Here is a 26,837-nt window from a genome sequence, read left to right as displayed (position 1 = left end):
AATTATATTCCTTTCACTGTTTCAAAAAGCTCCCCCTACGACTGAATTGCATGGCTTCCCCAAGTTGCAATTGTCAAGGTTTGAAAAATAAAATTAGGGATTGGCAGATGCCAAAGGGAACTAGAAATATTCCTTGCCAAAGAAAAAAGAGCGAAAAAAAAATTATAGCCTTCACTTAATGTGAAACCTTTATGACATTGTTTTCAATTACATCTCCCTTACTTGAGTCTTTTTCTTTAAGGTTTCTAGTATCTTCCCCATTTTGGATGGATGGAAAACAAAAAAGGTATCAAATAACCTAGAGATGCCAAATAGGTGGTCTCCAGGTGGCAGTGAACAAATAATGCATGAGGTGTCCCGATATGGTCACAAAGTGCATGGGACAGAAACAACTGGTTTCATCATGATCCCTACATGGACAGAAGGATAGAAGTCAGATGTTCCTTGTAAGCTGCAATAACTGACAAATGTTAACTCTCTGATGACATACAACAAAAGGCTCCAATTTTATGAGGGGTGGACCGTGGACGCAAATCCAAGAGAAGTCACTCCTTTCCCTTTATGATTCTTAATGAAATATTCTCTATCAACCAAAGGAAAAAAAAAAAAAAAAACATGTTTTGCACATTGTAACAAAAAAGGAATGTTGGAACATTTTCAAAACAGAAATAGTCACTGCTGAGGCTACTAGGTTGCAGGTGAACCAATCCAATTGTTTGCGACGACCACTCAAGCTGCCCAAAGAAAAAATGAAAAACAAAATAAATCGAATTAAAAATAGTAAAAAATCATAAGTCATGTTATAAATCTATTTCATGTCAGTACAATTGTAAAGCAATAAATGTGGCACCTACAAATACAGTTATTGATGAAATCTTTAACCAAATAAATAGTTTGGGATTCAAAACCCAATTTTGGGATTGGTTTGTGAATCAACCAACCCATCAACTCCACTCCTGGTCCCAGAACTCCGATTCCCAATTATTATCTACCAAAGATATGTTTTTAACCTGTTAGGAAACCTTAATGGATAGACCGAGAGACTATAATTGTTGAAGAATCCACCTATTTCTCATAAATAGGCTCAAATCAAATCTGCCTTAACCCAAACTACTTGTATCTGGCTTACAATAAATATAGTATATTTTCATGTAAATTATTTAAAAATATATAACCAAAGATGTAGATGGTGTCTGTCTATATAAACCAAAGGTGTACATCAAGATGGTGTTTCCTACAACTCCACTATCTTACATGCAGGCAACTGAGGGGAGAACAACTTTCTGGTTTGACTGTGAAAGATCTACAACATCTAGAGAACCAACTGGAAATGAGTTTGCGTGGTGTCCGTATGAGAAAGGTCAACAAATGCTAGTCTTCAATGCTTACTCAATAATTTTTCAATATTATCATATAAGAATTTACATGGATTTTGCCTTCTACAGGACCAACTTTTAACTGATGAAATACAAGAACTGAACCGAAAGGTCTTCCCAGAAACAATAACCACCACATATCCCTTTTATTTGGCTTAACATTGGTTTCACTTGTAGGCTGTAGCTAACTTTATTGAGTTCATTGCAGGGAAACCTCATTCATCAAGAAAACATGGAACTTTACAAGAAGGTAAACCTCATTCGTCAAGAAAACATGGAATTGTATAATAAGGTACTTGTTTCGATAATGAATAAAAACTACAAAAAGAAAAAAAAAATCTTATGAACGTATATATCAAACTTATCCATTCGTTGGTATTTACAATCATCAAGTCCATGATAGAAAGAAAAGTTAACTAGATAAACCTGAGAATTAAGTTTCGGGTATCAGGTTTATGGAACACGGGAGATCAATGGAGCAGACAAAAACACCATTATTCCAAGTGGTTTTAGAATTGGAGAGGACTTACATGTGCCCATCCATCTCCAGCTAAGCCAGCCACAGAAACAAAATTACGGCACACCAGAAAGTCCTACAAAGTTGGGGTAAAGTCTTCTCTTTGTTACTTTTGCAATAACTTCTCATTTTTATCATGATCCCAATTACATTTCTCAAATATTGCAGCAGCTTACAACTGCAATAGGGAAGCAGAATGATGAACTGTGGATGAATATAACAGGAATCTCCATCAACAGCATGCCCCATAGCTATGAAGTCATGCTTCTTCTTCCAAAGCAATGTGGTATATGAGCAAGAAAGTTTATATTTCCATGGAAAGCATTAGAGTTCTGTGAAACTTGACCAGCAAGCAATCTATGTAAACTTCCATAACAATAAAAGTTCTTTGTGTGCTTGGTGTTCTCAGTTATCACTAATGTCTACTTGCATTTGGTATTAAGCGGTTTGAAACATGAACTGAACCATATAATGGTCACATGAACAACATTAACTAAAATTCTAGTAGAAACATAACCAACGGTGAAGCATCTAACACAGGAAAACCAGTGAACCAAAACAATACATCCACAATAAGATACTATATCAGAAACGACTTTGCAAGTAATCAATTGACAGGAAACTTTACCCAATGTTGGTTCTGGCCATCTGGGTTGAGGGCTGAACTGGACATGGACCTACCTTTTGCATTTTTTTTGCATAAAGTGACCACTCTCAGACTCAAACCTGCATTCTCGCCCTTGTCAGCCTTAACCTTTGTACCAAGCTATCGCCCCTAGAAGTCATCAATTGATACTAGCTAAAATTATGAAAGGATTTAGTTGTAGGGGCGATTACTTGGTTAATGGTAACACCTCAGGCCAGCAAGCGTGAGAATGTGGGTTCAAGTTTGAGAGCAATCACTTTGTGCAAAAAATGCCAAGGTTAGGACCATATTCAGTCTACCCCTCCCAACACCCCAGATAGCTGGAACCAACATGGTGTAATGGCCTTTTACTTAGTTTGAGTTTGTCTCAACTAAACACATTACGAACTTCAGAGGATTCCCGATATGCAAAGTGCATCTCAAAGGAGTTACAGGTAAATTGATTAGAGGGAAAGCACAACATCCACTTTACTAGTTAGTATCCAGCTTAATTGATTATCCATCCATGCTGTAATATAACATCTTGGCATGTGCAGTCATGTTAACTGTGACCTTTCACAGAGAAACTGCATTTTTATTATAAATAAATGGAAGGAAATTTCTCCTAAAAAGAAACAAAAACTATTCTAAAAGCAGCAATTTCTCCATTTTAATGGAGAAAGTTAACATAGGTCTCTTATCTTATGTGGGTAATACTTGAATAGATTTCAGAGGTGAAGATTACCATGCTTTATGGTAAATTTTTATAATGCAGATTCATACGAGTAAACAACGAAACTTTCAATAGCCTTTCAAAATGCCAAGATAATTGATTAATTAGCATACTTCCCCAAATTGGAAATCATGCATATACATTTTCAGATGTTAACATAAATGGAAGAATTGACTTAGTAAAAGTGCCAAGAGCTCAGAGCAATTGGTACAAAACATTTACCATCAAACCAGGAAGTTGATCAATGAAATTACAAAATCTGACTGCATAGTCAACATTTCAAGTGCTAAAAGGGGTAATCATAACTAACTAATGTTTCTTTATATACAATAACAAAAACTATACTATACACTTAAAAAAGGCCAATTGCGGGAGAAATGCACCAAATGCTAGACAACTTATTGAAAAATCTGTTGTCTGAGCAGGCTTAGGGGCATTTCATGATGTGATGGTAAACTCAGGCTGACAAGAACAAATGCTAGCATTTCAACTATGGAACAGCCACTCTGTGAAAAAAAAAATGCTATCATTTAGGTTCATATCCAGCCCAGCCCTCCTAAGACTCCAGATAGCTAGGATTGGCATGGGTAATGGACTTTTTTTTTTGAGTGTGAACAGGCATAACAATGGGGAACAAACATTTAGACAATTCAACCTAGAAAATCTCCAAAATTAGTGTTCCTTGGGGAAAAAAGTTCTTTAAATTATTAATGTACTTTTCATCTCCAAAGATTTGTCAGTGTAAAGGCACCTGAGTTTAAATCATTGACACAATTCACATCGACTGTCGATGCACATGCCGATGCACATGCAGTACAGGAAACAGCAGTTACTATTTTTCTGGTAATCTCAAGTAGTTTTCTACATTAATAGAGATCCTCCATGGCAGATATAAAAGAAGAAAAAAACAGTACCATATTCCAATCTAAAGAATTTACCCCAGAATCAGCTTATCTATATATGCCTTTGTTCAGTAATACCTTGGCAATACTACATTTAAATTTGTACCCAAGAAGAAAAAGGAAAGACGGAATGAAAAGAAAGAAATAAAATCCCGAATTAATTTTTCCACCTACCCAGACATGTCATGAAATAATTCAATCAGAAAAATCTAAATTAGGATGTAAAATTCTAAAAGAGGAAGACAATCTTTGGATCAATTGCTCAGAAACATGTATAAAGATCAACTTTATTTGAAACCCTAGATGATATAAATGCTTTATGGGCCAGGAAGGGAATTATATATTATAAAACATATCTGGAGAAAGGTCTGGTTTGGTAAGTCAGCAAGGGTGACAATAAATTCTTGACTGAGCCACAAACACAACCATCGAAGAGAGGATCCAAAACAGGGACTGGTTAACTGAAAACCTAGAGTTTAAAGTAGCCAATTAAAAAACCACATAAAAAAATGTCAAACCTAAATACGACAGCAATTGATGCCAATATCCATTCTAAAAGAAATTATGGCCAGACCTATCCCAAAAGAAAACAAAGATGATTATACCGGGGTCACTAATGTCAGGAAAACGATGATTCCACCCATTTTCATTTCGTGGAAGTCTCCAGTAGAGGAAAGGGTTGCAGGTGATGGCACATTCTGCTTCTTAGAGGTCCACAGAAATGGTTCCTATTGGGTCATTCGTAGCAGCTGGTATAGATGAATAAAGATGGACCACTTCAACGGAACCTATTCTCTTAATAGGCTGCAAAGCTGAATAGGAAAGGGAGCCAAGCTGACTGATGAGCCATTTGGGTGATGAATTCATAAAGAATCTTCAGTGAAATCAGCCTAAGAACATGCCTCAAGAGACACAAAGGAGGACCTAATGGAAAATAAAGCAACTAGGAGGGATTTATAAAACCCACTGCCCTCCAAATATCGAAGTCTTCCTATGGCTTATCCAGATATCAACCTGGAATGTCCCATTTGTGGGGGAGATGAGGAAGATAACGACCATGTCTTCAAGAACTGTTTATTTGTAAAATAGATCTGGACGGTCATAAATCCTCAAATCCCTCATCTTAAGGAAAATGGCAACAATATTTTAGAATAGAGAAAATATATGATTAGTTGTGAAATGGGGAAGCAGTTTGAAACTATTGGGAAAAATAGCTAATCTAATGTGGTATATATGGTAGAACAGAAATGGGAAACTGTTTACTAACTTAGAGTTGAGCCTTCCAGTGGTGATAAGAGTAGGAACAATGTTTTCAGGATTTCTAACAGTCAACAAGGAAATCACCAATAACGAGAAAGATAAAAAATTTAATTGGATAAAATAGAATCCCCCCAAGCAAGGTACAATCAAAATTAGTTGTGATGCATCAAAGCTCCCAAATGGATAAAGTGTGGTTGGATGTATGCCTAGGGATGAGAAAACTTCTAAAATCAAAAGCTCAATTCATAGGAGTGACTACAATTAATGTATCCAAAGCGTTAGAATCCAAGGAAGCACATGTTATGGCAAGTTAATGGGACTATGAGGAGGTATGAATAGGAATATGTCGAAAAAAAAGTATGGATTACTGGTACCGGATAAGCTGGCAGTTGAAGTAAATGCAAGATTTATTTGAAATTACAGGTCAGCAAATGGCCTAGCTGATGCAATGGCTAGGCAAGGGATAAACAGGGTACAAATGTTATAATCTATTGTAAGGATGAAAATGTCTGGGCAAATGTAATCAACCCCTTTGGCTTGGTTAGGTCACTCAGGAAATGTTTTGTTTTCTTCTGATTTCCCATGGTTTTCTTATTATATTAGTCATGGATTATTTGGGGTGTGCTACTCCCATCTTATGTAGCACTTCCTTTTCCCTTTAAATTAACAAAAAAAAAAGAGGATTGAACAAGAAATGGCTGTCATAATAAGTGTTGTGAGACTAGGGGTGATCATTTTCAGCCCAGCCTGGAAATTCCAGGCTTGAGACAAATTTCAGGGTCGGGCTTGGGCCCAATACTTCAGGCCCAGCCTACAAATATTTACACATAATTTATAATGTATGTATGTATGTATATATATATATATATGTATATATGTTATTTTATGTAATATTTTATATATAAATGTTATAATATTTTATATTATAAAATGTATAAAATAAATTTTATACACATTATATAATATTATATATAATGCTTTATACATAAAAGCTATAGGCACGGAATCAGGCTGGCCTAGACTATAGTCCTCATCACAGGTGCAAAGCCCGGCCCATGATCTCTGAAACCCAGCACAGTGAAGATGGTGAAACTGTCTGACACTACATTCGGTTAAAATTCTGCTCCAAAGAATCACTATTTGGAGAAGGGTTCAACTATGATACGGAAAAGATATCATATCTGAAAAACTTCTGACCAGTCAACTGGAATCAAAACCTGGTAGCCAATCAGGTGTTATTTATCAAAATTCATGGGTGGGTTTTGATTGATCAAAACTCCTCCCATACCATATCTTTTCCACATCATAGATTTTCCCTTTGGAGAATGAGATCCAATTCAAATATGATTCTTTGTTTAACCTAAATTTTATCCTCCAAGAACCAATTCCTAGAATGAGTTTTGAGTCCAGAAAAAGAATTGGTTCCATATCTGTTTATAAATACGAACTTCAAAGTGATTCTTAGAATTTAATGAAAAAGGAGATCGGCAAATGGGATGGCAGACCATTTAGTAAAGGTTGAGTAGGGATCAACTGTACTGCGCTCAATTGTAATATATCTTATGTAGTTAAGGCTGTATCTTGTGCCTCTGGTTGGAAGTAATTTTTTTATCAGTGGCCTCTGGTTGGGAAGTCTTAATTGTATATTACTTTCTTATTGCTTGATTTAATAAAATTCCTATTAGTTATCCGAAAAAAAAAAAGTGATTCTTAAAATCATAATGTTCAGAATTAATTCTAAAAAAAGCATTCCAAACATAGCAACCAAGCTGGCAAGCCCCAAATTAGAACAGCAGTTTAGTATTTGGCCAAACTTATATGACAAGGTAATACTAAAGCAGTTGAAGAATCTATAATTTCAAGTACTACAGTGTTTTAACATATAATACCAAAGCCACTTCACTTATTAAGAATTTTTTACATCGTTCCTTTTGTCTAGGCTATGTTTGCTGTAATTTTTATCAGTTCAACCAAAATATATTCATGCATAATGCATTCCCAAATGTTTGTCTTATAATAGTAAAAATAAAATTCATAGGAAGAATAAAGCGAGAGGGTATTATATCAGGTTAATATGATAATTTTTTATCAGTGGTAATAAGATACATTTTAAGGAACAAAAAGATATGGCACCAGTTCCATTTTCTATAACAGTTTAATTTTTGGGTCCCAAATGTTTTTCTTCAGGCACATGCAAGTATGACTACATGCATAATGTTAAATGTAAAAGAAAATAACCCACCAGGATTAAAACATTAGTCATTACTCAGTCCACAACACCATCATCAGGATATCAATGGACATGTACGTCATGGATCCAAAGAATGACTGCTATCAATAAATGGAGTAAAAAATAGCAAAAGAAAGTATCGGGTATCAATAAACTTCAATACACTTACATTGGGGAATGTCAGGATCATGTTCACTAAACACACATAACCCAGAAGCATGCCCCAAAACCACAAAAGGTGCAATATTCTATCGGTCACACACGAGTTATTTATTGCAAACCAAGTATAACACACCAGATAGGTTGTGTTTCTAGCATGGTTAGAGACTCTGTGCATTGATTACATAAAATTTTGGAATTCCCGAATCTGTATAGGATGCTCCTGTGAGCAAAAAAGTTCTGCAGGTCAATCTACAAGATATAATGAGACGACTATGGATTATGGAATTACCTGTCTAGAATACAACAGAAACTCCAGTCTCAGACATTGCAGATGATCAAAATAAAGGCCAGAGTTAAGGCACAGAAATGTATTAGGGCTTTAGAAGCTTTGAGCAAATAGTGGAATTTGAGGAACCATGCTCAAAATATCAAGTGATGGACAACTACCATTACAATACCATACTTCTGCACAACTTGATTCCATAACAATTGGTGCAGATTTCTGATTTTTCAGAAAAGATCCACAGTCCTAATGCAATCAAACAACTATAACTGCTAAAGGAAAAAAATAAATGCAACCAACCTGCCTGTGAAGAAAACACCTCTGACAAATAAAATCAAGTACCTCATCATTGTATGCAAGCAAGCACATAACTGTCATCTACAGTGCAGCATTTTATATGAGTTGATAAATGTAAGGGTCTTCATGGATTAATCAAAAAGAAGGATCATTGAAGAGAAGTTCTGCCCCTTGCGTGGGATGTCATCAGCTCATACATCATGGACTGGACCACAGCCCACAAAGATTTCAAAAACTATAAATCTGACCTTGATTCCAATTTCCAAGTGCAAGAGTTTTTAAGATATAAAAAGAAGACTAGTGGTTTTGTTTGCTCTTTTTGTCATATTTTTGTAAAGATTCTCATATAGCAGGACTTCCACCCAACCTCCTTGTATTAGCCCTGTAATATATTTTATTTTAATGATTAAGTTTTTCACCAATCAAACAAGTAAATCCTCATTTAGATTGAGGTTTCAATGAAGGCCAGATATAAATAGAGATCAAGATTCAGGACACAAATAAAAAACACTTAGCATAAATTTCAAAATCAATTTCAAAAATGGGCTTACAAAAGAACTTCATCAGGGTCAGCCATTAGTCCATATTTGTTTGTATTTTTTTTATCAGCAGGAAAATACTTTTATTGATGTAGACTTAGGAGTCAAAGAGATTGTGTGTAAGTTCCAGCCAAAACAACAAAAGATTACAGATTTTCCCAAAACATTTGCTGTCTTACAGCCCCTTGTTTGGCCAAAGAGTGTCATTCCGTTTGCTATTCTTCTCACCCGCTTGAAGGCAACATTTAGCTCCCTTGTTAGGCTTACAATCTCCCCGAATTTATACCAGAAGACCCAAGGAATCCGGGTACTGTTTCTTGTCCATGAGATGACTACTTGAGAATCCCCTTTCCACCTCTAAATTGTGGAAACCCAATTGTTTAGCAAGCCTTAACCCCTGCAGCAGACTTACCAGTTCTGTTGACAATGCATCACCGTGCTCCAAAGGTCTGGAATACAAGGCCACCACTCTACCTTCTGTATCTCTGAAAAAACCCCTACCATAACTATCCTTGCCTTTTCTTGAGCCGATAAAGCCACCTTTTCCAGGTACTCAAAATACCATTCAGTGAAAAGACTCGGAAATCATCCAATGTTTTCACCCAATGTGCAGCTTTTAAGCTTAACTAAATCAATGATTTCTGCCTAAGCCCTACTCTTATCATTGAAAATTCTTCCATTTCTTTCTTCCCAAATAGTCCAAACCACAGCTTCTCTCACTACTTTCCAAAGTGATCTACCTCTTTTTGTTGGTTGTCTCAAGAAATTAGGATCAAAAGGGCCCACCACATCTTGAGGAGTCTATCTGCACCCAAATAGAAAACATAGATGCTCCCAAATACAATGCACAAAGGAACAAGTAATAAAAATATGGGAAATTGTTTCACCACTATTCAAGCAGAGAGAACACGTGAGGAGAGAGGCATTTATTCAACCTTCTTTTCTACAGCACATCACAGGTATTGATCTTTCCAAGAAAGATCTCCCAACAGAGGGCCTGAATTTTAGAAGAGATAGGCTTGCTCCAAGTTTCTTTTACCAGGAAATTCACCCCCAAGGTGGTAGGTTGTATTAAAAAGTTAAAAAAAAAAAAAAAAAAAAAAAAACAAAGAAAAAGAAGCACAAGTGAAAGAGCCACCCAAGGATATTGACCACACCCTATTGTCCTCCAAATTTTGACTCAAATAAACTGACTCAAGTATAGCCAACAAAAGCATGTGAGTTTCACATTCTGAATACCTGAGCCCTCTTCTAAAGCCAAAGTCCCAAATTAAACCCAATTCAGAGAAAGCCACAAAATTTGAGATTGTTAGTGGAGAGTGAAAAGAGAAAGGGATACTGGACTTTTAGAGGAGTGTCCCCCAACCATAGATCCTCCCAAAACAAGACTTTAAGTCCTTTTTCCCACATCATACCAAATGAGATTAAGGAAGAAGGGATATACCTCATAGATGGCTTTCCAAGGGGAGGTTGAAGTTGCATTAAAAGCTACTTTTGCATCCCAGCCAAAGTCCAATTGCCCATGTATGCTTTTAATAACCTTGTTCCAAAGCCTTTCTCTTTCTAGTGGGAATCTCCACAACCGCTTCCCTAAGAGGACTAGATTCTTCTAAACCAAATTACCCAACCAAAGTCCCCCCTTCTCTTTTGGCCTACTAACTTGTTCCCAATTAACCAATTGATCCTTGTTCTCAACCTCTAGTTGCCAAAAAATTGGGAGATTTGCTAGAGTGGAAATAAATTGGGAGATTTGCTAGAGTGGCCTTGATCAAGGTTATTGTTCCACCCAAGGAGATATAATTCCTTTTCCAATATGCCAACTTTTTAGTAAATCTCTCCACTTCCACCGCTGTTTCCCAAAACCCCTCAGACCTTGGATTCCCACCCAACAAGAGACCTAAGTACTCTATGGGCCAATTTTTTTACTGCAATTAACACCTACAATACAGATCTTTCCCCAATTTACCTTTAGATTAGATCTATCCTCACAATCTCTTATTAGTGCTTCTAGATTACTAAGGGAATCAGTGCTGTCATCGTCACAAAATAGAATTATATCATCCGCAAATTACAAGTGTGTAATCACAACCTCCTCCATATCCAATCTCCACTCTCTTAATGAGTTGTCCAAGTCCACCTTGATGATCATTCTACTAAACACCTCAACAATCGAGGTGAACAAGAATGAGGAAAGAGGGCTACTTTGTCTCAAACCTCTCCTAGCAGGAAGCACTCCTTAACCCACAATCTCCACCTCTCCCCAATCCAAATATTTCCATGACCTCTAGGAGAAAGGACCAATCCACTAAATCATAAGCCTTTTCAAGGTCCAACTTATAGATAATTCCCTTCTCACCTCTTCTCTTCTTCTCTACTAAACATTCATCTGCCATTAGGATCCAGTCCACTATTTGTCTGCCCTCTACAAAGGCCCCTTGGAATGGTGAGATAACCGTTGGTAATATCTTCTTTAGTCTACTTAAAAGGATTTTTGCAATTGTTTTGTACGGGGCTACCCACTAAACTGATCGACATAAAATCCTTTGGGATTTTAGGGCCAAGGCAATAAAGGTCGAATTAGTTCCTAGAGAAATTTCCCCAATTTGGTGGAACTCATCAAAAACTTCTTTCAAATCATTCTTCATAGTCTCCCAACAATCTTGATAAAAAGTCCCTGTAAATCCATCTGGTACCAGGGTTTTTGATCTATTCATAAAAAATACAGCCTCTTTAATTTACTCAATGCTAAAGTTGCTCTCCAAAGCTTTGGACTGGATATCTATCACCCAAGCCCACTCCAGATTGGGGAGGCTTCATCTTCTCCCCACAAAACTGTATAGAATTCCCTTGAAATGATCCACAAACACCTGTACTATCTCCTCTTCCCTTTTGAGTTCATGCCCATTTACCTCTATAGTCATTATGAAAGTCTTCCTTCTTCTCCCATCCGTTAGAGAATGAATCTTGTGTTGCCATCCCCTTCTTGAAGGCATTTATATCTTGATTTTTGTCTATCTTGATTTTTGTCTCTATGAGATTTCTTCTTTTTGAAGATCTTACAGCTCCACTTTCAACTTCCACCTTTCTTCTCTTTCCTACTCACTAATTTCCCTCAAAGCTTCCTTTTTGGCTAGGGCCTCCATTCTAGAGGAGATTCTTTCTTCCATTTCTTCAAGTCTTCCAAAGTGTTCCTTGTTCTAAGTTGTGATCTTCCCTTTTAGAGCTTTAAGCTTCCTCATGAACCTAACACCTTTCTTTCTATTCCTTTCCTCATCCCACCAAGTCTTAATCCTTTCCTTGAAGGAGGGCTCCTCCAACCACATGTTCTCAAAGCAAAAAGGTGAGGGCCCACTGTAGAGAAACAGTATAGTAGTTATTTCTTTAAGTTTGGGCCTGTTCTATATTTTATCAGCTCGGACCTATTAGTTGGGCCTACATTAGTTATTATTATATTCTGTTAAGTAGAGCCTTAGTCAACAGGGGTATAGTGGTCTTTGTAAGTTACTTTATGATAGAAACCTATAAATACAAAATCTGGGCAGCAGAATAGAGATTATAGCTCCCTTTCTTTTCATTCTTCTTCTCTCCTCTTCTCTTTTCTTCTTCTCTTCTCTCTTCTCTTTTTCTCTTTCCCTATGTTTTCTTGCAGAAATCTGAACCTGACTACAGGCCGAAGGTGATCAACATCAGCCTTCTTGGTATCAGAGCAAGGTGTAAGGCCTACTAGGGTTCTCATGTAGTCCTATTCCAGCAGGCTACATGAAGATAGACTAGGGCTGGATTTTTCAGTTAGGTTTACTTGATAATTGGAGTTTTGCTGGAGGAGTTTGTGCTGCCCAAGATCTGGAATCTTAAAGATCATCAACAAATCAGGAAGGATCATGGTTGTTTTGGATCAGACTAGGGTTTAGGAGCTAAACCTTCAGTAGGTGCTGGCTCATAGGATCTTTTTGAGAAAAAATAGTTTTTTTTTTCTGAGACCAGCAGCTTGGAAAAGGAGACTAGGCTCTCCTGGAAGGTGCGACTAGGGTTTTCAGATCAGAAATCAATCTTTTTGAGATAGACAGCTAGAAGGAGGTTGGGCTCTCCTGGAAGGTGCGGTTGATTATTTCTTTGGTTATTTCAAGGATTGGTTCCAGTTTTTACTAAAAAAGAAGGTGCGGCTGAACTTTCTTGATTATCTCTAGGATCTTGGTATGAAAAATATCAATTTTTTTAGTGTAGCAGAATTTTTCCCTTGACAATCTCTAGGGATAGGACCTGACTTTATTCAAATCATATCTGGTTTAGGGTTCTGGGTATTTCAAAACTGTTTCTTTGTGCTGGATTGATATAACCTACTGAGAACAGATCAGCTCTAGGGTTCTAGGCATTCCAGAACTTTTTTTTTGTTTGGTTGAACTGCTATACAGACTCTTTTTCAGCCTCTTTTTGAATAACTGTGAATCTTGGTGGTATAATTAGCATGGAGGCAGCTTGGAAGGAACCAAAAGCATTTGGGGATGTATCTATGGGGTCTGGAAGCATGTCAAAGAACACTTTTCAAATAACTACAGTTAAGTTTGATGGGGTAAATTACCTAGAATGGGCCCAATCGGCCATGATAGCCATAGGAGGAAGGGTGAAATTGGGATATGTAACTGGAGACACAAGGCTACCAGCAAAGGAAGATCCAACTTATCCTAAGTGGGTACAGGAAAACTATCTAGTGATGACTTGGCTGTGCAAATCTATGCATCCTCACATCAGTAGAAATTAGTTATGGGTGAAAACTGCTAAGGAAATTTGGGAGAATATGACGGAAACCTACTCACAGCCCCTGAATATTGCTAGGGCCTATGAATTAAAAAATGAGGTGAATAACCTTAAACAAGGGGAGAAACCCGTATTTGTATATTTCTCCACTCTGAAATCTCTATAACATGAGATTTATCACTTGGAGACCATTGAATGGGAATGCCAAAAGAATGCAACAACATATAAAAAACTTTTTGAAACAAATAGAGTGTTTGAATTCCTTGCTGGACTGAATTCAGAACATGACATTGTGAGGCAGCAGTTACTTACTAGGGAAAGTGTCACTTTGTCTCAAACCTATTCACTAGCACATAATGAAGAGAGTAGAATGAAGGTTATGTTACAAATCCCACCCACGGAATCAGCCTTGGCAGCAGTGAAACCTAAGCCGATTGGTAATAAGGAGAAAAAAATAAAGACGGAAGACAAGAGAGAGATGGTTTGTGATTATTGTAAGAAGCCAAAGCACACTAAGGACTCCTGTTGGAAGCTATATCCCCATCTTATCCCAACAAAACTCAGAAATAAGAAGGGTGGTGCCAATGCAGTTGTTACTTCTGATGATGCATCTTCCTCTACTACAAAATCTACATCCCTAGATGCCTTAGCTACGGTCAGAGCTGCCTTAACTCAATTAGAGTGTAAAGTTGGAGCCTCAAGATCAGCCCAGTCATCCAGATCAGCTACTACCACTACTCCTAGCTTAGCTTTTGCTCACTCAGGTACAAGAGCTACCGCCTATCATGCTTCAGCCCCAGGTAACTCTAGCCCCCTATGGATTATTGATTCAGGAGATTCTAACCACATGACTAGTTTATCTTCTGTATTTACTTCCTACTCATTATCTTCGGGTAGAGACAAGGTTTCTATTGATAATGGCTCCCTTGTACCTATTTCTGGCAAGGGAGATATCAGAGTGTTTGATTCCATCTCCCTGTCTTCTGTCCTTCATGTCCCCAAACTAAGCACTAACCTAATTTCAATGAGTAGCATTACTAAAAATCAGAATTGCTCAGTAACCTTCTTCCTTAATCATTGTGTCTTTCAGGATCTGGCGACAATGAAGGTGATTGGGACTAACCATGAGACGAATGGAATCTACTTCCTTGAGAATCCACCTAGGAAGAGGAAAGAGGTTGGAAAGTCTTGTTTCTCAGTCTATGAGTCAAATTATGCTCTAGCATAATCAGTTGGGTTATTTGTCTTTTGGGCCTTTGAAGAGTCGTTTTCCTACTTTGTTGAGCCAACCCAAGTGTCTAGTTTGAAGTGTGAGAGTTGTGAACTTGCAAAGAATTGTAGATCAACTTATTCCTTGAGTAATAAAAGAAGCATTGTTCCTTTTGAACTTGTGCATACCAATGTTGGGGACCATATCACATTGCTGCAATGGGTGGGTACAGATATTTCCTTCTATTTGTGGATGATTACTCTTGGTTTTCTTGGGTTTATCTTATGTGTTCTCGAATGAGGTACCCACTTTGACCCATGCATACCAGGTGGTTTTGACCCAATTTGTAATCAGAACAAAAAATCTTAGATCTGTTAATGCCAAGGAGTATTTTGCAAAACCCTTGGTCTCATATCTCCTTAGGTATGGGGTTATTCATCAAAGTACTTGTCCCCATACACCCGACAAAATGGTGTAGCTGAGAGAAAGAATAGACACTCTTGACAGTGTAGCCGGCCAGAGATAGGTGAAAGAGGAGAGAAGAGAAGAGAAGAGAGGAGAAAAGAGAGGGTTTGCAATGCAACAGTACTGGCGGCGCCAGTGTTTATTTAATATATATAGGGCGACAGAAAATAACAAGGGAAAAGACCCTTGTGCCCCTGAGTACGATAACAGAAATAACAGAAATAAAAAACGAAATAAAAAACACTTTAATTTGGACAAACAGGCCCTAACAACTGCAACTAAGTTATTCTAACATTATTCCAACACTCCCCCTCAAGTTGGAGCATAGATGTCAATCATGCCCAACTTGTCACACAAATCTTTGTGCCGCACATGATGAAGACCTTTGGTGAAGATATCTGCAAGTTGCTCTTCCGATTTGACATATGGGGTGCACACTTCTCCACTTTCAAGTTTCTTTCTGATAAAATGCTTGTCCACTTCAATGTGTTTCGTTCTATCATGCAGAATTGGATTAGCAGCAATATTGATGGCTGCTTTATTGTCACAGTAGAGTGAAGTAGGATTTTTTACTGCAAAACCCAGTTCACCTAACAGATTTCTTATCCACATGATTTCCGCAACCCCATGAGCCATCGCTCTATACTCTGCTTCAGCACTGGATCTAGCCACCACAATTTGTTTTTTGCTTCGCCATGTGACAAGGTTTCCTCCTACAAAGGCACAATAACCATTGGTGGACTTCCGGTCATTGACTGCTCCTGCCCAATCTGCATCAGTATATACTTCCACTTTTAAGTGACTGTGTTTCTGGAACAACAAACCAACTCCAGGAAACTTCTTGAGATATCTCAAGATCCTCTCTGCAGCCTCAAAGTGAGTTGTCATCGGGTTGTGCATGAATTGACTAAGGACGCCCACTGCATAGGCAATATCAGGCCTGGTCATAAACAAATACAGAAGTCTCCCCACGAGTCTCTGGAACATCTTTACATCTTTCAAAAACTCTCCCTAACTGTCTCCTAGATGATGATTAGGTTCAATAGGTGAATCAGATGGTTTTACCCCCAACTTGCCTGCATCTTCTAGTAGATCTAGTACATACTTCCGTTGGGAAATAAAGATGCCCTTGTGAGAGTGGGCAACTTCAATTCCAAGGAAGTATCATAAGGGGCCTAGATCCTTCACCTCAAATTTAGTGGCTAAGAATTTTTTTAGTCTCTGGATTTCAACCTCCCAATCTCCTGTGATCACTATGTCATCCACATACACAATAAGAGCTGCAATTTTACCTTCACCTCTTTTTACAAACAAGGTATGATCTGACTCGCATTGTTTGAATCCCATTTGTTGGACTGCTACATGGAACTTACTAAACCAAGCCCGAGGTGATTGTTTCAATCCATATAGGGACTTTTTCAACCTGCACACCTTTTGTTCACTGCCTCTGGCACAGAACCCTGGGGGTTGGGTCATGTACACCTCCTCTTCCAAGTCACCATTCAGGAAGGCATTCTTGATGTCCAATTGGTGAAGATCCCAGTCAAGATTTTCTGCAAAGGAAAGGAGAATCCGGATGGAGTTCATCTTCGCTACAAGGGTAAAAGTCTCTGCATAATCCACTCCATATACCTGTGTGAAGCCTCTTGCTACCAGTCTAGCCTTGTACCTTTCAACAGTTCCATCAGCTTTATGTTTCACTGTGAACACCCACTTGCATCCCACTGGTTCCTTCCCTTCAGGAAGATCTACCAACTCCCACGTACCATTTTTATGTAAGCCATCAATTTCTTCCTGCATTGCATATGTCCATTCAGGTTTTGACAAAGCTTCTGCCACGGTCTTAGGGATGGGAACACTATCTACAGAGGAGAGGAAGGCACGATACGAGGGTGAAACATGCTCATAGGACACAAAGTTAGAGATAGGATGATTAGTGGTACAAGATCTAACACCCTTTCTCTTAGCAATAGGAATATTAAAATCATTGGGGACATGTGAATCAATATTTAAAGGAGCAATGGGAGCAAGTGTACCTGGCTGATGAGACGGATCTACCTCGGGTGAATCCGATGATGTTGGTTGCATAGTGTCCGGCTCCACGGCTCTTGAACTCTGCCAGCTCTTATGACGACGATGGAAAACCCGAAAGGGAGGAGGATCGGGTAAAGGAGGTAGTTGAATCTGAGTCGTCGCCTGTTTCTCCTCAACCCTACTCTCTCCCTGAGGAGAAACCGAGAAGAACGGTTGACTCTCAAAGAATGAGACATCAATGGAAACATAGTACTTGCGGGCAATGGGATCATAGCAACGATACCCCTTTTGAGATGAGGAGTAACCAAGAAAAACACAAGGAATAGCTCGAGGGTCAAGTTTACCACGAGTAGGTGAGAGGTTGTGGACAAAACAACGACACCCAAAAACACGCATCGGAATGGTGGACAGCGGGGCTGTAGGGAACAAGAGCTGATGTGGGGCCTTATACTCTAGTAGCTGAGAGGGCATGCGATTGATGATATATGTCGCACACAATACTGCATCCATCCAGAATTGTTTTGGCACATTCATATGAATCAGCAAGCCAAGAGCAACTTCGAATAGATGACGATTTTTTCGTTCAGCCACACCATTTTGTTGGGGTGTCCTGGCACAAGAGCTTCGCTGAAGTGACCCACTCGAATTAAAGAACTTCGTGAGATCACTATGGAAATATTCCTTTGCATTGTCCGACTGGAAAATATGAATTTCCGTTTGGAACTAAGTGAACACCATGCGTTGGAAATCTTTCACAATTTGTGGCACTTCATCTCGAGATCGCATAGGAAAAACCCATGTGTATCGAGAATAATCATCAACCAGCGTAACAAAATACTTATAGCCAGCCACAGTAGGTAGAGTAACAGAGCCCCAAACATCATAATAACCAATATGAAAGAGAAAATCAGATCTTTTATTTCTTAAAGGTAAAGAGCTTCTACAATGCTTACTCAACTGACAAGTTTGACACTGTAACTGACTCACTGACAAGGACTCAAACAACTTTGGGAACATAACTTTTAACGACTCAAAAGAAAGATGACCTAAACGACTATGCCATAAATGGGCCTGACTCTCACTCAACGAACTTGTGGACTCAGTCGCCACTAGACCAGCATTATTCTCCAACACGTAGAAACCATCTACCATGCTTCCTCTACCAATCGTCTTCCCCGAGGTCAAATCCTGAAACACACATGAAGACGGAAAAAAGGTGACTGAGCAACTCAAAGAGTGAGTAATACTACTAATGGACAACAAATTAATAGGTAATTTCGGAACATGCAGGACATTTGGAAGAGTAAGGCCAAGTGGGAGAGGTATGGTGCCTCGGCCAGCTATAGTAGAAAAAGAACCATCAGCCAGTCTTACCTTATCTCTCCCAGAGAGGAGATTATATATCTGGAACAAATTTGACTTACCGGTCATGTGATTTGAGGCTTCGGAGTCAATAATCCAAGGTGAATCAGTAGTATGAGATGACACATGGAAGGTTGTGGCATTACCTGATGTAGACGCAAATGAGGTAGGAGTAGGCCCATAATCCACCTGGTGGAGAGTCCTACCATACAATTCCAAATGTTCACGGAAGGAATTGATAATATCTTCCTTAGGGTCAGAACCGGGATGTCTCTCCTGAGTTACAGAAGGACTAGTCTCTGTCGATGCCAGATTAGCTGAGTTATACCTTCTTTGATTCTGCTGGCCTAGTTTCTTGCCCTGATCCGGTGCTGACTTCTTACCCAAATCCTGTGCCCATTTAGGTTTTCCATGGAGGTCCCAGCATGTATCTTTAGTGTGTCGTGTCTTCTGGCAGTGAGTGCACCAAAGCTTGCTTTTATCTTCTGTTTTTTTTCTGAGTGTCACCCCTTTTAAAACCACCTCCGACATTTGTATCTGAATTTCCCCGGACTGCTAGGGCAACTGACTCCCCTTCTACACCATTCATCACACTTCTACTTTCTTCTAACTGCACCAAGGCATACACCTCCTAAACTGATGGCAAGTCTTTACTACCCAAGATATGTACCCTGATGGACTCATATGACTGATTCAGCCCTAGGAGAAAGGCAAACACGCGTTGCTGTGATACAAGTGACTTATAGGCTTTTGCATCTTCATCACACTTCCAATTCATGTTCTGATAGTGATCAAGTTCTTTCCATATTGATATCAAATCAGAATAGTACATCGAGAGACTCCTCTCCTCCTACTTGCAAGTAGAAGATTCAGCTTGTAGTTGATATATCTTGGCATAGTGTCTTTGTTCTGAATAAGTGGACTTCGCTTGTTTCCATATCTCACAAGCAGTTTCAGCCCACATAAAGGTCTTCCTTACTTGTGGCAGCATTGAAACCAAGAGCCAAGACATCACCATAATGTTCTCTTGGTCCCACCTATCATACTCAGCACTTCCATACTTCGGTTCCTTTACTCTCCCATTGATGTATCCTATTTGCCCCCTAGCAGTGATGTAGAGTTTTATCCCCCTAGACCACTCAAGGTAATTCAGACCATCAAAGGGAATGACAGCCATGGGAAAGCTCATATCCATTCCCCCACTCACTCCATTGTGGCTCCCTGAGATTTCTGAAGTAGCAGAATTCTCAGTTGACATGGTCAAGCAGTTACTCAGTCCCACACACCAGATTTAGGACCCCTCCTTACTCCACAAAGCAATGCTCCACTCAGTTCACACCCACACACTAGGGTTTACCAACCAGATTGTGCACAAACCGTACCAAATTCTAGTCAAAACTGAGGTAATATTCGGCAGTTTCAGACCTGCCTATCAGAATTCTAGAATGGCTAACAGCCACTAATCAGCAGGAGAGATCCTTCTTGCTTATAGTCAACTCAAACCATTGAGAAGACAGGTCAGCATTGACCTACAGGTGTCTTAACACACCAACAGGATCACACGATCCAAGACAACTAGGGTTACACAGGTTCGATAGCATTCAGCCGCCCCAGATTCATAGGGTTTTCACTCGACCCATGATCAAGGAGAGTAAAGAGGAGAAAAATAGAGAGAGAATTGTACCAGTCGTAGATATTCTGTAGTCCAAAATCAGATTTCCTTTCTGCTAGTCTGTTCGACCTATTCTTTGGGTTGATCGATCTTCTCTTGACAGTAGGGTTGATCGGTCTGCAATGCAACAGTACTAGCAGCGCCAGTGTTTATTTAATATATATAGGGCGACAGAAAATAACAAGGGAAAAGACCCTTGTGCCCTTGAGTACAATAACATACATAACAGAAATAAAAAACACTTTAATTTGGACAAACGGGCCCTAACAACTGCAACTAAGTTATTCTAACATTATTCCAACAACATTTTGGAAGTTGTTAGGAGCATCATGCTGAATTCTAATGTTCCTATTCATTTTTGGGGGGTTGCCATCCACCCTGCTGTTTATCTTATTAACAGAGTTCCTTCACGGGTTTTAGACATGAAAGCTCCTTTTGACCTATTGTACTTGTACCCCGATAAGGACCAATTCACCATTCCCCTTAAGACCTTTGGATGCACTTGTTTTGTTCAAATCCTTGGACCTCACCATTCCAAATTTGATCCTAAGGCAGCCAAGTGTATTTTTCTTGGGTATGCACAAAATCAAAAGGGGTATTGTTGTTATGATCCTGTCACTAAGACTCGTTTTGTGTCTATGGATGTTACTTTCTTTGAAGATATCCCTTATTATTCTAGGATTTCTTCTTAGGGGAGTGGTGAGCAGGGTGATTTTGCTCAAGAAGTCCCTTTGCCTATTCTTGTCACTAAGGGGGAAAGTAGTGAGGGGGTTGTCAGAAGTGCAAGGAGTTGAGAGTATTTCACAGACGATGGTGGAAGCAAGTTCGTTCCAATGATGAGCAATCCAAACCACTTCCAATCACTTTTGAGGCTCTAGATTCAGGCATTACACCCTTTGTACCCACAACAGCTGCAGAAGATATGCCTACCACCACCAATGAACCTCAACCACCCATAGATGATTTTGACCTTCCTATTGCAATATGCAAAGGGAAGCGTCATTGCACCTCATCAACTGCTCATTGCATCTTTCAGTTTCTTTCTTATCACCTCCTACCATCATAAAAGTCCTTTTGGTGTCCATTGTTGTTGTACCCATTCCTAGAACAATGCATGAAGCCCTGGTAGTACCTAAGTCGAAAGAAGTAATGAAGGTAGAGATGGATGCACTTATCAAAAATGATACTTGGGAACTGTTGTGAGGATTATTTAATTGTTATTTTATAGTTGTTGTTAGTGTTAAGATGCTGTCATTTAGTTATTTTCTTTCTTATTAGTTTGTTTCTAGGGAGTGCCGCCAGGGGTATACTTGTAATCTCCCATTCCTTTTATATTAAGTTAATATAAATAACTAAATTGGCAGCAGCCAGTAGTAGTAGGTTTTTGTCTCTCAATCATATCTTCCTCTTCTTCTCTTTCTCTCTCTCTTGTCTCTCTCTCTCTCTCCGTGAATGATTACATGGTATCAGAGCATAATTCTGGGCTATAAAGAACCATTACTCTCATCTGAACCAAGCTCTATTCTCAATTTCTTTTTTTTTTCTCTTGATCTCTTGGACGTGGAAGACAGAGAAACCTAATCGGACTGGTCAGGTCACTTACGGCTGCTTTCTTTGGGTTCTTCCTTGGTCATAACACCAAGGAAACCCTAGTAGAAGAGGGGCGATGTTGTAAAGACTCTCTTCTCTTTGTTCGATGCTATGAAAATTGATTTCTGGGTTTGCACCTGAGTACAGGTGTTGGACAGGGTACGTGTTCCTTGTTTTTTCTGTGGTCAATGGTGTGAAGGCCTTGTTTTTTGGGTTTACACCTTTGTACAGACGCTGGACTGTTAGTAAGCATGTACTATAGTCAAACTGCTAGTAGACTGTTTTAACGACTGGTTGCTGGACTGATTACTGGGCTGTTCTGACAGCCAAACTAGCACTGGGCTGATTTCAGCAGTTTTTTTTTTCTCTTTCCAGAAGTAAAATTCTTGGGGGTTTAGCACTCTGATTGTGGTTGTGGTTGTGGTTGTGTGGGATCTGGTCTGGTACACTTGTGATTCTGGTTCTTGTAGTGTAGACTCTCTCCCTCAATGGCAAACTATGATTCAGCTTCATCTGGGGTTAAAATTGATTCTGGTTCTTGTAGTGTAGGGCCATAAAATTGATCAACACCTACACTTTCCCACCACTAATTCTTTTAAAATTAGTTGAGACTGAGTAAGTCCCAATAAGTTCCTCCATGCACTCCAATTCTTCATTTCTCTAAATAATGAAGATTCCCCCTGAGGCTCCCCAAGAAAATGCGCAAGTCCAACTTAGGCCTCTAATGCCCTATATGCCTAACCCACCTTCTATTTAACTCTGTCAATTTGGCTTCCTGAATTAGGAAGATATCCAGCTTCTCTTTCCTCGGAACACTCCTTATTAACCTTCCTTCTTTTCCCACTGACAAAAGCCCCACTATCCATTTTGTTTGTATTAGAATATGCTCGTTTCAAAGGAGCTCCCACAGCTTATGTAGTTTGCTAACAGAATATTATAGATTCGTGAAACTAAAATGGGATTACATGCAAAAATATAACTTTAGTAACCTAGAGAGAGAGGTTGAGGATGTCACCTTTAAAAATAAAGAGGGTAAACAAAATGGAAAGGTGCACTCCAAGTTCTGTTTGACTAGATAATACCAATCAGGCATTCAGGCTAGAAGTAAAATGTTATAAAAGACTATTATGCTCATAATAATGTATGAAGTAAAGTGTTGGGCAGAAACAACATGTTCAACAGAAAAATGGCAAAAATGCAAATGTTACGATGTATGAGTTGTAAAACCAAAAGCGTGGAATAGAAATGAATGTATCTTTGAGAGTCTAGGAATAGCCTTAAAGAGTGACAAAACAAGGGAAAATAGGCTTAAGATGATTTAGGCATGTGCATAGAAATATCACCTACTGCACCAAGAAGAAATGGCATATTGTAAGTTGAAGAAACTGCAAGAGCTAGAGGTAGGCCAAGAGGGATTGAGGGACATAGGTAAAGGTAGTGAGTAATAATCCAAAGGGCTTGCAATTTAACATTGAATGTGGTCCTTGAAAGAGTGGGATAGCAAAATAAGATTCTTGTAACCAGCCTATATGGTTGCATAGAGCTTTATTGAGTTAAGGGATTTCATAAAAGAGCCTAAAAATTCCCAAAAAAAGGTCAAAACCTATTCATAAATAAATCTTCATCCAGTTATTGAAAGTAACATTATCATTTGCAAGAAATATGTCAAAAAAACACACAATCCAACCAAAGGGCAACAAAATAGTCCAAACTGTTAAACGACAACCTAAAAGCTTAAAATTACCTACTGTGTATCACCAACATACCCCAATATCATGTCACCAGCACTATATACAAATTTTGACCCCATTTTTAGGCCCAAGACAAATAAGGAATCAATTTTTAGCCCAGAAAAATAAATCCTACCAACAGATATCCTCTAAAATTCTGAACAATCTTTTCCTGTGCTTATGATGGTTCCTTGATTGGATATTTGAGTGAAAAAGCAGGCAATATTAAAAGTTTGCACCTAGTTCAAGTTGCAGAATATCTAAGAGCACCTCTATGACACTTTCATGGATAGGTGGTGCTTCAATGTTGACATTGTTGATGCTTCAACCAAAACCCAGAAAGCCCCTCATCAACAACTGTTGCAGAAAAACCCAATTCGAAATGGCACTCAAATGAAAATAAAACAGAGATAAAGAGAAAGCAAACACAGAGAACATACAGATTTACGTGGTTCGGCTTATAGCCTATGTCAACGGGTGAAGGAGGAATAGAAATCCACTATGTAGTAGGTAATGGAAATGAAATACAGAGTTGTGCTCTTATAGAAAACCCTAAGCCCCAAAATACACCCAATGTCTCTCAGGACTCCGCCTTCTGTATACGAAAGAAAACCCCCGAAAATACATGACTCTTCATATTCGGTTCGGACCTATAAGATGATATGGGTCGGGTTATGCATCCACCACAAACCACTATGAAATTTTGCCTTCGGGTTTTTCTCAAATTAATTCGGAGCGGATTCATGAAGCGGGTCGCCGCAAAGAATGCAAGGCACAAACATAACAACGACCAATACAGAAAATGCACAATAACACAAACCCAAGGAGCAAGGAGCTTCAGAAATTACTCTAAAGAATGCGGGGATCAGAAAAGGCTATTAACGAAACCTCTTCAAAATTCAATAATATGAACAACCATTCCGGAAACAACATTAGTTCAAAATATGCCACAAGCAAGAACCCTCGTCAAAACAATCACCAGAATTCCTGGAAGAGTGAAGCCATTCACTCAATCACAACTACCAGCTGCAGGTTAATCCAAACCCCAATAAAAAGGATAAACAGTGGGGGACCCACTAGCACTAGACAATAACAGTTTTATGGCATCAGTATTACCACAATCGCAGATTTGCATTGGCTAATGTCACCTCGACCTCCCGAAGCTAAAAATCTTCGGTGACTAAATTACCATTACTATCTCAAATTAGAATGAGAAGTACGGTCTTTTCCGCAGTGTTTCGGTGCTCTACTAGGAGGGCAATAAACCGTAGGTTTTACAGGAAAACCATCGACAATCCATTAGAACAAAGATTAGCAGTTAGTTGCGTGCTGTATCATGTCTAATGTAGGACAAGTCACAACTCACAAGATGTAGCAATTATGTACATGTCAGATTTTTTAGCATAATAAACAAAAAGAAAAAAAGGAACACGCATTAAAAAGAGAAGCGTAATTATTCCTCCCAACATTTGCTTACCCATTTGCAACTAAATTATAACAAAATTGCACACAAAAATGATAAAACATCAACTATCTGTAACAAATAATGAAAGACAAGTGGAACGAAGAGCATGCGAGATCCAATGAGCAAAGGTTTTAGAACAAACTGCAGTCATAAAAACAGTAAAACCGTGGAGCTAAAGAGGTTAGGTACTGTACGTAAAGCACCCGAAAAAACAAAGAAGAGAAAAGAAGGTAGAAAGAATAAGTGGGAGACCCATCCTCTTCACCCGGAGTTCGAAACTTAAAGCTAGAAAGCATATCGAAGCACATTTAATTCTCAATGCTTTCTTCGATGTGTGAAGGATCCAGAAATAGAATTGAAACAACTGAATGGAAAAAAATAAATAGCTACTGATTTATTTATCCTACTACAAATTCTACTGTTCTCAAATTTCATGCAAAATGAAATCTCAGAAACACCTACCCGCAAGTAGCAGGATGGAACGGAGAGATCAGAAGCTTTACACGATAATAATCAAAAGAGAGATCTATGCCAAATTGGCAAAATAAAAATAAAAAAAAATCGCGGTAAATTAGTAATTAGCTGGCAAAAGTAAGCTCGCTAGAATTGCAAAACAGACGACAAGTTGCAGATATTATACGAAAACTAAGACAATCAAAGAAAAAGAAAAAAAGAAAAACGAGACACAGCCGAAGAAGAGTAGATCTGATTCTTACATGGAAATGGAACCAAGGAAGCCATCGTAACCGGAAGCCGGAAGTCTGGATATCGAAGTTGGAGAGAACATAGAAGAAAATTCCTGGAGAAGTCCTCGTGTTGTTGTATGTCTTTCAGAACTTAAATATTTTATATGTATTTCTTCAGGTTTTGCGTGTCGTGGATCAGCTGATTATCTGTTGCTTGGACACGATGCTGCTGTGGCGCCGATGCGGCTTGCTGCGTCCGTACGATATGTCGTATGCATCGTCAGTGTACGTACTGGATGTTTGGTTGTAAGGGTATGGTTAGAGATTGTCAACGAAACTAGCGTGAGGAGAAACCAGCTACTATGCCAACCGACGTAGCCTTTGGCTTAAACCGTGAGTTTACGGCTTATGAAGTTATGATGTTCGCTTTGCCCTCATCTATCTCATTTCATCCGATTCAAGGTGGAATCCGGATTGCTCCTCATTAAGCGCGTCAATGGACGGATCAATAAGAAATATCGAATTGGATGAGTCTCGCTCCTAAAAATATTTATTAGATTGGATTGGAGCTGGGTACAATTTGTAATGGATTTATATTGAATTGAATTGAATCAATATCCCGGCATAAGATGAGAGTATGAGTGTCAATAAGTTTGGGTTGAACCCAATCTAAATTAAAACCAAATTGAACAGTTTAGATGGTCTAGACATTGAATTAGTCGAATTCAAAATGGTCCAAATTAGTATTCATCACATTGGATTGGACATGCAGGTCCATCTATAATCCAAGACTGGATCGGATTGGACCAATATCAAGTCCATCGAGAGCCCTACTCCTCACATAGAACTTCTCACACTAATCTCACAGCACATTTAGGGCTGCAAATGAATCGGATCAGATTGGATATATTCAGTCGGATCATATCCATTGGATATCTAGCATA

General features: G+C 38.8%; 1 protein-coding gene and 1 long non-coding RNA gene across 5 annotated transcripts in view; one reads left to right on the top strand and one right to left on the bottom strand.

Annotated features, from left to right (window-relative positions):
- LOC148876537 (MADS-box transcription factor 23-like) overlaps window positions 1-2,305 on the top strand; it is a 48,990-nt gene extending 46,685 nt beyond the window's left edge. Inside the window, exons 5-9 of one of the 4 annotated variants that reach the window (XM_088961245.1) lie at window positions 1,261-1,360; window positions 1,446-1,487; window positions 1,585-1,626; window positions 1,828-1,982; window positions 2,062-2,305. In XM_088961245.1, the coding sequence (XP_088817371.1) occupies window positions 1,261-1,360; window positions 1,446-1,487; window positions 1,585-1,626; window positions 1,828-1,982; window positions 2,062-2,080 (358 nt within the window). In that variant the 3' untranslated portion in view covers window positions 2,081-2,305. Of the gene's footprint in view, window positions 1-1,260; window positions 1,361-1,445; window positions 1,488-1,584; window positions 1,669-1,827; window positions 1,983-2,061 lie in introns of all 4 variants that reach the window. The other 3 variants (XM_088961324.1, XM_088961166.1, XM_088961092.1) reach the window with 3 other exon arrangements.
- LOC148876536 (uncharacterized) lies at window positions 416-26,252 on the bottom strand. Its single transcript, XR_016104328.1, has 2 exons — window positions 25,924-26,252; window positions 416-734 (listed from the first exon to the last, which is right to left on the bottom strand). It is a non-coding gene; the product is annotated as an uncharacterized LOC148876536 (long non-coding RNA).
- Window positions 26,253-26,837: the final 585 nt, after the last annotated feature.

This window comes from Nelumbo lutea, chromosome 1 (assembly GCF_056320005.1).
Source record: "Nelumbo lutea isolate HS-2025 chromosome 1, American lotus-T2T, whole genome shotgun sequence".
Lineage (NCBI taxonomy): Eukaryota > Viridiplantae > Streptophyta > Magnoliopsida > Proteales > Nelumbonaceae > Nelumbo > Nelumbo lutea.
This window is presented reverse-complemented; position numbering and strand designations above follow the sequence as displayed.